Below are 11,871 nucleotides of genomic sequence, written 5' to 3'. Positions count from 1 at the left end.
ATAAGTTGACCGCTTGGTTGCAATGTTTTCAGCTTTTCTTCTCTATCTCGTCATCAGTGAGATGTTTGATATGTACCCAGATACACCACGCCTGCAGATGGAGAGAGTTGGAAAGGGGGGTGGGCACCAGAAGGGTCACAAAGGTGTTATGTAATCAAATTTCAAACGTAATAATATGGATGATACAGGACAGGAAGAGGTTGCTGAGCCTGTTCGTGAGGCTTCTCTTTATTTTCATTTGTTGTATAATTAATCATAGGAATAAATTAGTATAAGATACATATGTATCAAATCAAATCCAAGCATGTGAATCCCTACCTCTGCCACGAAGCCCAACAGCCGCCCAGCTGTCAACCCCAGAGTGCCTACAGTTTGGATCAAGGGGGGCAAGCCAAGGGATGCCGACAGGACCCCCCAGCGGTGACCATAAAGCCACAATGGTAAGCAGTGTATTCCAATGATCACCCAGGTGCCCAGGGGGGTCTTAAACCCTTGAAGACATAGAAAAAAAAAAACGAAAAACTGCTTCATGTGCTTGTATTTAGGTGTTCTGTCAAACATACAGAAATCACTTTGAATGCCTTACCTTTTGCCATGATTGCTCTCACTAAATATGGACTAGTCGTGAAGCTGCTTTTCCAGTCTGCACCGCTGGCACTGTGGTTACATACAAACACACACCACTCTACTGCGGACACCAACCAACCCCACTATACACAGACAGAGGGACCAAGCGAGACAAGTGATTACTTATACAGGAATGATAGCTGTGAGAGAATGTTAAAGAGATAACAATAGTTTTAAACATCAACAGCTTTTTGCAGAGACAGCACCATCTCTGGCCTTTTCTTATTTGCCTAAATTGCCATATTTTTTTATTTTTATTAAGTTAGTTACATTTTAATACAGGTGTCACAAGCATGACGCTATATCTGCAGTTGTATTCTATTGTACGGCGGCGGTGGGGTAACCTCGAACAACATGCTCCACAGCATCCCTCTGCTTAGATTGTCCACCACCACGTCCAGCCAAGCCCCAAACCTGGACGTCTGCTCCAGCCTCCTGGCGACCCATCCGTCCACACCTGAGAACACAACACCAACATCGTCATGTCTTTCCTCTGCCGAAACGCGACGTCGACAAGTTGGACTCTAGTATCTAGGTATAGACTAGTGTTCTTCACTTGTATAGTGCTGACATTATACAACTAGTACAGACGCAACATTACCATCAAGCACTATGGAGATTGAATACAGCGGAATAAAGAAAGCTGGTCTCTTGAAGACTATCCAAGAGATAGACACAAGGACAATCCTAATGTATCCTAGAAGAGAGTACACAAAACACAAGGATTACAATTATTATGTTTAAGTATATATAATTATATTATATACAAATGATTCGGATAAATGTCGTTTTCATACCGATAATATTCGGCCAGTACACAAAAACGTGTCGGCGCATTGTTAATTCTGCCATCCTCCCTTTGGAACCTGTAAACAGGATTATAAATGACACCTCCTGTTTGGGTTCTGGTTCCAGTTTTACTCATGCCAGTTTAAGAAAAGTCACAAATTCACAATTATAAGCATATCAATCATCTTAAATCAGAAGTAATAAAATAGGGTCATTTCAAGGCAAGCACATGGTAATAGATTTTTATTATAGAGGAAGCTGTGCTAGCCACGCCCACACCCTTGTTGCGTCTTCTGCAACGCAGCGGTTCAAAATGGCCGCCGACCAGCCGTGGCCGTGGGAACTTTTTGGACGATGCTGTAATAACGTTTTGTCACGAACGAAATATGGCCCATTCATTTCAATGTATTTTTTCGGCTTTGATAACAGTTAACCAAAAAGCTAAACATTTTATTGAGTTATTCTAAAAGAGCAATTAAAAAAATGCGAAACAAAAATAATTTTGTTAATTTGTCATGTCAAAAATGATGACATGACACAAATTAATGCATTGCCCTTACAACATAAGGTATATATATATATATATATATTTTTTTAATTAATTATTCATAGTTATCCATAGCTTAATGATTCATTATAGAAACAGTATGTCAGCAATTAGGGCTACATATTTTGTTATAAAGCTAATACCCGAAGCAAAGTACGGATTTATTGAAAATTCTTATAGAAATAGGAATAGAAATAGGACGGTGAATGGCTATCATTTATTTTAAGTTGTTATAACACAGACATGGTTCAAAACCGTAATCCACTAGAGTTTGCTGTTGTGCTTGTTTGTGGACTCGAAAACGGGATAGTTTCAAACACGTTGGAACTGAGAGTTAAAATTATTATTATAACGCACAAACATCATCTCCTGCTATCATCAATACAATATACAATAATAAAAATACATAATAAAAAAAAATTAATCCAAAAAAAAAAAAAAGTCGGACTTTTGTTTACAACCCTCGTTGCGTGTGTGACGATGGTATGCGCCGCTCGGGGTCATGTGACCCGGCGTGGGTCACGTGACCCAGCGTGGAGGCGTCGGCGAAGAGGAGGAGGAGGAGGAGGAGGAGCCGTCTCTGGGAACACGGACGGAGCAACAACATTCACCCGTTCACCACATACACACACACAGCACACAGGACGGGTTTCACAAATAAACGGATAGTAAGGCAACAGGCACTCCTCAAAAACAACCGGAGCTAACAAACAACGGCTACACATTCCTCCCGGCGCGATGAAATGAAGGGAGCATGGGGGCCAAAGAGTCACGGATCGGCTTCCTCTCGTACGACGAGGCGGTCAAGAGAGGTAAGCGACCCGGACCGGAGCCGAATCCATCATCCCGTCTAGCGTTAGCTTAGCGCCGCTAGCCAGCCAGCCAGCCCGCTGCTAGTCGTAATGCTAACGAGCAGAGACGGGGGTGGGGGGGCTCTCTGCTGGGACCCAAAGAGCAGAAAACAACGCAATGCAGAGCTTTTTTTTTTTTTTTCTCTCGAAGTGTGCCAACGATCGCTTTGAAACGCGCATTGGTGATCCGCGTGATTAATGTGATGTTATTAGCGCTGTGACAACAACAGCAGCAGCAGCAGCAGCAGCAAGCTGCATTGGCTAGCACAGGCGTCCCCTGCTTCTTATTATTGTGGTGTGTTCGAGGTGTCAAGCTCACTGACAGACTTAAATCGTGTGTGTGAGTCCCTTGCGGCTCCCTGCTGAAGCCGAGCAGCTTCAAAGCGCAAACGTGTAGTTTTTTTCTTAAATGCTCAAGTGACAGTCGTCACCTCGTACATTTCACCCGCTCACCTGTGTGCTTATTGCTGACTGAGTGACATAAAGGCACGTTTGTGTTGAGTTAAATATAGTGTGTGTGATAGATGAGCAAATCTATCCAGCAGCATCGATTCACTTTATCTGTTTTGATACCCAAAGAGGTCTTGATTCCATACTATCTCCGTTGTTGAGTCTCAGGGTCGAGTATTTAAATCTAAATCAGTAACACGTACAAATATATTTCCACGCAAATTAAAGTGAGGGCCTAAACCAGCTAAGGTATTTCTTGTTGCCTACAGCATATCGCTTGGTGTATCGGGGACCACCTTACAGTGCAGTAACGTTAGTTTAGCGCTTAACACACACATTTATTTATTTATTTTTTCCCCTAATGAATAACGTTTAACTTGGCGATTCGGTAAACATTCAGCGTGGCCCTTGTGAGAGCTGGACTGCGGCTTCCAGAATCAGAGCTGCTGGTAGAGCATGTTTAGTGTCATCTGTTTAGCCATCGTTATCTCTACCCTTCAGAGACAAGTGATGCATCTGACATCTGGCATCTAACTTATGAACAAAGCCAAGTAACCAACCAGCTGTTATAAGATAGTTATATAGTATTTCAAGCTGTGGTTGCTGCAGAGTTGCAGCTGTGTGAATCAATAATGTTATATTGCTACACGAATGTAGATCATTGTTTACATGTGACATATTGAAATGTCTTCCGAGTATTTCCTTTTGTAAAACGTCAACAACCGGCTAAAAAGGCTGCTTCTTTCTTCATGACCCATATACTGGGTTGGTTCACAGACTTTTAAATGTTCACACACAAACGGGAAGGATGTGGATAGTGGGTTGCCATATGAAGTCCATTAGTCTATTAACTTGAATGTTAGTGTCAAAGCTCTAGACCTTGGCTTAGTGGTTGAGCCATCACATCAGTGGGTGATGGCTAAACTTTTCAAAATAATGAGCATTTCAGAAATCGTGGATGGCTACATTGATGGTCAGGGATTAATTACTGTGTGCATGTGTGTGTATGTTCTTTTTTTTTTAAATTATGTCATATGACTACTTTCCAAGCAACCATTACAACCATTATTTTCATTATTACCTTTCTGTTTAGCTTCAATTTGAATGTAGTAACTACATTAGGTGAATTCATCCAATCTGTACAAGGTGAAAGAAATCCTTCTACTTACACCTACAAATTTTGGTAATCAATTTATTCTGACCATTATTGCAAGTGACATTCCTATTGTCGCTTCTCTCTCAATCAGTATAATCAGTTGTCATTTAACGGTCTTGGTCCACAAACCATGCACTTATTTATTTACTGTTATCCAGTATCAATTTAAAACGCGTTATTCAGAAGCAGTTCATACTAGAAAACCCAACCATTGGTGTTATGGACAGCTTGTTGTTGCTCCGACTTACACTTTTCACAACACAGGATTCAACTTCCTGACATGTGATATGATATGATATGTCCTGATATGTCTTTGAACAGTTCACACATAACGATGGTTGTCAGAGCCCTACCAGGTATGAGGCTAGGTTGTTGTGCTTTAGATGGTGCATGCAGCAGAGCCGCTACCTTTTTTTTCCACAATTTTGAAACATAAAAGAGATTGTGGATAGGGTTGCTGCTGGCTAACACTTCTTAATCCAGTATGTGTTGGTGCTATTATACCGACAATAGGCCATGTGGCTGCTGGCTACCTTTTTAAGAGAGACGAACACCACTAGCTTGACTACTACAATACCAGTTGTTATCAAATGCTTGAAATTCTGAAGGTTTATACCTGTGCTATGGTTTCTAGAGCATGTACACGGGTTAAACCTTGTTATGATATGTGTTAATGTCTCTCTGGCTGCTCTCAGTTGTGAACAATCACTAGTTGGCCCATTGTTGCCTCGTGAAGTAATAAATATCTCTTCCAATTTCTTCTATTGCATGTTAGAGACCACAGCTGCATAGGGCTCATGTTGTTCCTATCTCTGGTGAGCTATGAAAGTTACTAGTTTATTATTAACTCTTAACTGGCCTTCATGGAATATAATGCAAAGTCCCGACATCGCCTTTGCCCTTTTGTTTGTAGTACTCAAAGCTTCAATTTTGTCTCAGCAGATCAAAAGGTTTCTGAAGCAATATGCAAAGTGAGTCCAAAGGATGGACATTTCAAACACTTTGATGAACAACAATAGATAGGCCTATTTCCAGAAGTCCTCTTTCTTAGAAAGCCTATATATATATATATATTCTAAATTATTTTTGCTTTTCAGGCGAAACGGTACCAAGGAATTTTGTGTGCATGAAATAATAATCAAAACTCCTAGTGATGCAGTATTTGCAGTGTTTGCCGTAACAGTTATTGAATCCTGAATCTGTATTTGCTTTATCAAGCAAACTGAATTTAATCAACATTCAAACAGGGGCTGTGCGTCAACTGCGAGGACGGCCTCACATCCATGGAGTGGATGTATGTTGCTCTGTATGGGATGAAACAAATGGTTCATCAGTTGTGTCTTCACTCTCGTATATTAAACATTCTTGGTTTCTAGAATAACTGTTTTAGACATTATCTGGAATTTATGATGCTGTGTGTGTGTGTGTGTGCGTGCGCATTTGCAATGCATGTTTGTTCATGTTTAATAACCAGGCACTAGCATAGTCAATTACATGGCTGAGGAAAATTTAGGTTTCGAAATACGAATGTTACATTGATCCTGTGCTTGACTGATTGACTGGCCAGGTCAGGCCATTACACAAACAAGGTGCAGTGAATAAAATGAACGTGAACGTGCATTGTGCATAACTTGGACTTGGGGAAGCAGACCGTTTTTTAAAAATGGATGTTGTGATTTGTTAGGTATATATGCAGAACAACTCTGTAAAAAAAGAAACACAGAACTCTTTCTTTTTTACATACATTTTGATTAATAGGGGCACAGGACACAATAGGTTTGCACGTCCTGTTTTCTGCAGAGTACAAGGCTGACTATGTTGTTAGCTGCAGCCTTTATCTTCCAGGGCAAACAGCAGATTAAATAGTAACAAAATGTTAAGGTAAAAGACTGCAATGAAGTTCATGTCAAATCCTGTGCGTGGACTGAAGGGCATCCATGTGTTCATGGTTTGCCTGTTTTCCCTTGACGGTTGTTGAACTTGAAAAATACAAAAATGATGTATCACCACCACAGCTTTCAGTCATAAGTCACCTTCCTTCCTGTCAGGGAAAGAGCAGCCTCAGACCTGCCCAGGTGTGTAAAACAAAGCTATTCCGAGCAAGACGGAACTACAGTTACTTATTAGGGAAGTCATCAGACTGTTTGAAGACAGAGGTTTATATTTTAAGGAGCAGGGCATGACTAACCACATTTTTGAATTGCTTTGTCTCTCTTCTCCTTTTCCTATGTCCTTGTAGTCACTGATGTGGAGCTGAAGCGGCTGAAGGATGCTTTCAAGAGGACCAGTGGACTATCCTACTACATGACCCAGCAATGCTTCTACAGAGAGGTCCTGGGTGACAGTGTACCCCCTAAAGTAGCTGAGGTAGGTGGCAGGGAAATCAAACATGCTCATCTCAGTCCACTCATTTCAAGGGACTCTTAATTCCACCCTGATTAAATCAACGGCACAAGGCAGAAGAAGATGTGGCTGCTTGTAACAGCAGAGGGAAACGGGACAGACAGACAGACAGACTGACAGAGGGATGTTGGGTGTATTTCTCTACCAGACTGTCCCACAAATAGACCTGCAGTCTTAAACTTAAAGCATCTGCAGCAATGCCCCAATGTGTCTGCAGCATAGCTGTCTAGTCAGAGTCGTTGATAAATACACAACACATTTACAACGTGCTGCAGTTTCCCCCTACATACATTTTGCTAAAAAATGATTGCTGCCGTTGCCTCAAAATTGTATTCAAATGTCATGACATTTAACATCATGGACTCGCAATTACACTACGCTGCTCCCCCGCTCGTCGTCCGCTTTCTCTCTCCACGTAAAGGATGAGCAACTGGAACAGTGACAGGTCGTCAGTCACTCACAAGGTCATGAAAACCAACAAAACAACAGCGCGAGTAAAGTAATTTTTAACCTCAGGCAGACAAACGGACAAACTGTGCAGGGTAAGACTCATTATCTTACTGGCAGGCCAGCAGGAAGGTGTTCACACATCCGCAAATAATTATGATATACTGTATATATATATATGTATATATAAATATATAATTATGATATATACGATTGAAAGATCCATCTGGGGAGCAGCTCGGTGGCGCCACTGACTCGTGTGCTGCCCAAGCAGACAATGGCGCCTTGTAGCTACCAAAGATAATCCATGAAGGCACAAGAAGCACACAAAAATATATAAATACAAATCATACTTAATTATATAGATTTAATGATTTCAAGAATCGGTTGTGAAATATATTTGGAAACTCTTAAGTGCACTCATAGTCACAGGTGCTGGGTACATATTCTAAAATTAACCTTTCAATTACCCAATTCTGTCACTCAAGGAAGTTCACTTCACTTGGATTTCTCTTGTATTATTTTCCATGGGTGTGCTGGGTTATATTCAACACACCATGCAAAAGCACATGCAAAAGATATTTACCAGCTGAGAAACGAGACTCCTTGCTGTCATTGATTCATAGAATAGGATATAGGGGTCACATACAGACGTGGTTAAGCGTCATGATAAATGATTGACAGGATTAAATTTTAGATTGAATGAATAGCCTGACTGCCAAGAACAATTACAATTCCTTGAGTCAACATTAAATGGAAGTTAATTTACGACTGGTACAACTTTTAAGAATGTGTCTAAGTATATTTTGTTTTGCTAGTTTCTTATTATAAAACAGCACACCTGTTTGAAACCAGGACTAGGGTTTGGTCTAAAGCCGAATATTTATCACAATACAAGGGACATGGTAACTATGGTTATTATTTAACCACAGTCAGTGTAAATGCAGCACTGTGTTGTAATTAAACATGCATGTTTTCTTGCGCAATGTTTTTATACATCAAAACTATTTAACCATGAACTTGAGACCACACCCTAGAACAATAATAAAAATGTTCTAAGAATCAATACAGATTCTGATTGATTAAAATATGGGGAATTTCCAACAATTTTCCTTGTTCAATGTAATGCTATAAAGGCATTGTCAATATGGTTGTTGTTGTTTTTGTTCAGGTAATCTATACCTCGTTTGGTGGCTCACCCAAAGGGCTTCACTTCAACAATCTGATTGTCGGCCTGGTGCTACTGACCAGAGGGCGAGATGAAGAGAAGGCTAAATGTAAGTCCCAGAGCAGACCGACGTATCTATTTCACAGAGCACCAGAACACCAATTAGCTTGCATGTCTGATATAAAATAAGTGGGCTTGTGGAAGTACCTTTATGAACGTGTCCAGTGTCCACTGCTTGTATATCCTTTATGATCACGTCTCTTCCTATTTAAATAATTACACTCCTGTATTGCAAGAGGATGTTGAATACAGGTGCATTTAGTACGGGAGGATGCTCAATGTGTTTATGGTCACAATACACACTAGGGAATGGTGCATTATATATATATATATATATATATACTGTGTATATATATATATATTTATAACAAATATCTGACAGCAGCAGCCAATTCTGAATGCTGCTGGTGTCAGCATTACATTTCTCCCCAGTATGCTACACAATATACCATAATGGATGTTTTTTATATAACTAAAATAATGCAGTAGAATTAATTGAATGAATATCATCTGAGAATCAAGCCACACACACACCCGCTAATCATCATGGCAACAATGCACGTGGCACCTGTCTCAATTGTTAATTTATAGCTTTCCTCATACCATCCCTTTGTTGACAGTATATCGTCGAGGACAAATTGTGGACGTGGAGTGTTGAGCTGAACATGTCGGTTATGTCCATCCCAATTCCCTCTCTCGGAATTAATGATTGGGATGTTTTTCAGTTTGGTTAATGTCATCCTGACTGCTCGCGCTGGAGCGTCTGTACGCGTCCGCCTGCCTGACTGTGATAAGAAAGAATGGCATGAAATGTGTGTGTGTGTGTGTGTGTGTGTGTGTGTGTGTCTGTGGGTGTTTGCAGACCTCTTCAGCCTGTTTGCCAGCGAGCAGGGCGGCTACGCTGCCAGGGATGACATGGAGGCGGTCCTGCGGGTCCTGGATGGGGAGGTCCCGCCCTCGCTCAGGAAGTGTTTCAGTGAGGTGAGTTAACAACCCAACTTGTCCCTGACCCCTGCCGTCTCAATGACTCCCGACTTCAATCTAAGCCCCTTTTTTTTAAAGGCTTCTCAAATCAATCAAGTACACATCAATCAAAAATAAATTGACTACACACACAGACGGCAAATAACAGGTCTTCATTGAATTTATCGGAAACCAAATCACTTTGTTGACTGTTGATGACAAACTTGACCCCATTCATATCCTATCCCAGGGTGAGAAGGTCAACTATGACCGCTTCAGGTCCTGGCTCCTGCAGAACAAGGAGGCCTTCACTCTCTCCAGATGGCTGCTGTCCGGGGGAGTTTGCGTTACTCTCACAGATGACAGCGACACACCCACCTTCTATCAGACCCTGGCCGGCGTCACGCATCGTGAGTCTGCTTCAGCATCTCAAAGGGCATTGATAAATGCACATTCAAAGTGTATTGATGACTGCAGATACGGCATTGATAACAGGCAGTAGCAAGTACGAACACAGTTATTCAAAGGCAGAGTGCAGAATTCACATTGTAATTGGTAAAAAAAAAAAAAAAAAAAGATGGGGATTGTTTTTAGGGCTCAAATTCATCATTGAACAAATGTTTACTAATGGTATGTTCTGTTATCTACTTCAAACACAATTGGCTGGATATTCAATAGAGTGGGACAGACAGAGAGAGAGAGAGAGAGAGAGTGTGCATCTCAGGAACGCATGGAGTGTTTCCATTTGGCCAGTGTAGTGAACAAAGTGAATCTTTGGGATGGAAGGTTGTGAGGGTGAGCTGTTGAGTATTAGGTGGGATGATTCACTTGATCACTCAATGACCCTGGACCAAACTGTGTATCCAAAGCAGCATGGTACAGATACAACCGTCAAATTGAAGGGAGGACAATTGTTGCTTTGCCACTTTTGATTAAATAAAGCGTTGATTCCCGTACCAATGGCGTGTAGTGTCTCCAGCTCCGGTGCAGTTGTTACCCATGGTCAATGTTCACAATCCCTACCTTAAAGAGGTAGTTCCGTATTTTGGACATTGGGTCTCATTTCCAAGTGAGCCAGTGTGTTATTTATCATTGGAGACCGTTTTCAACATTTTTCATTCAGTCCTTCTACTTGCAGAACTAGAATCGCTGGTGCTAGGCGCAAGTCGAGGGGAACTGCTAGCCTGCCAATAAAAACAGTTTTACCCACTCCCGAGGCAAACCAATTATAATGCCCGACTATCGATGTAAATGTCTGTGTTGATAGAATAGTGTTAGAAATAAACGTACCCTTGCATCGCATTGCATTTAGTTTATAATCCCTGTAGTTGGAAGCAAGCTACGGCAGCGGCGGACTGATATTACCTGGAGTGCGCTTCTCTGTTTACCTTCTGCTGTAGTGAATTGGTTGCTACACCGGAGCAAAGTGAAATTTCAGCCGCTGCTGAGAAAGTAGTCCCCCAAAATGTAATGTGATCATTGCGATACAAGGATAGTTTTATTTCAAATATTATTCTATCAACACAGACATTTACATCAATAGTCGGGCATTATAATTGGTTTGCATCGGGTGTACTTTGGAGTGGGTAAAACAGTTTTTATTGGCAGGCTAGCAGTCACTTGGAAATGAGACCCGATGTCCAAAATCCTGAACTACCCCTTTAATGCAGAACTGATTCCAGTACAGTGTGGTACTGCAGGGGAGACATGACGACAGTAAATAAACATACAGTCACTTCATTATTTCATCAGCAACGGTATTCTGGTCACTATATTATATATTGTTTGTGTGGAAATACCTTCTTGACTGGCACTCTGAAATACGGCTTAAGCAAGCTTAAAGGATCCAGAGGCTGGCTTTATCCTCTTGATTTGATTTTCAGGGGCATTCTGTGCCTTTGCATCATACTTTTATATAGTTTCAAATATCTAATGATATTGTTTTGAACACCTGTTAAAGTTCTATTTAGGTGGTAGAATACATGGTGTGGTGGATATTTGCCATTGAGGCAAACAAACACAGGCCATATATATATATTTTATTCAAATATGGCCTCATATGCAAAGTATTTTGGACAGCAATCCAATGCTTTCCATTATAGGCAAACATATTGCCGTGACATCTGATGGGGCTAACATGAATGCAAATGTTGCAAAGCATTGATTATACTCCAGTTAACCAGAATGTAATGATATTGATGCAATATATTGCTAATTCTGTTATTTCTGAATGCAAAGTCAGATGTCTTTATAGAATACATTTCTTTTTATAATAACTGAGACCAGCAGCTTAGCACTTGACAACAGCTAGACAAGATTAATGAAATGGATAGTATACAGTATGAGGCTGTTCTTTTTTTGTTTTTGATTGTTGTATGCGTTTTGGTTAGCATTAGGGTTCAAAACAGAG

General features: G+C 40.9%; 2 protein-coding genes across 3 annotated transcripts in view; one reads left to right on the top strand and one right to left on the bottom strand.

The window, feature by feature from the left end:
* Window positions 1-28: 28 nt before the first annotated feature.
* On the bottom strand, window positions 29-1,479 carry LOC311341718 (uncharacterized protein; the record flags this gene model as incomplete). The annotated part of the gene is given in 6 exon segments (XM_084466520.1): window positions 29-91; window positions 319-528; window positions 531-710; window positions 972-1,084; window positions 1,229-1,324; window positions 1,425-1,479. Coding segments are annotated over 6 exon segments (717 nt in total).
* Window positions 1,480-2,592: 1,113 nt separating this feature from the next.
* The window catches only part of usp32 (ubiquitin specific peptidase 32), a 42,029-nt gene continuing 32,750 nt past the window's right edge, over window positions 2,593-11,871 (top strand). For both annotated transcript variants that reach the window (XM_084466622.1, XM_084466621.1), the window contains exons 1-5: window positions 2,593-2,775; window positions 6,660-6,787; window positions 8,442-8,547; window positions 9,361-9,479; window positions 9,712-9,871. In XM_084466622.1, coding sequence (XP_084322748.1) covers window positions 2,718-2,775; window positions 6,660-6,787; window positions 8,442-8,547; window positions 9,361-9,479; window positions 9,712-9,871 — 571 coding nt within the window. In that variant the 5' untranslated portion in view covers window positions 2,593-2,717. The remainder of the gene's footprint in view (window positions 2,776-6,659; window positions 6,788-8,441; window positions 8,548-9,360; window positions 9,480-9,711; window positions 9,872-11,871) is intronic.

Source organism: Micromesistius poutassou (genome assembly GCF_964030765.1).
Source record: "Micromesistius poutassou genome assembly, chromosome: 4".
Taxonomy (NCBI): domain Eukaryota; kingdom Metazoa; phylum Chordata; class Actinopteri; order Gadiformes; family Gadidae; genus Micromesistius; species Micromesistius poutassou.
This window is presented reverse-complemented; position numbering and strand designations above follow the sequence as displayed.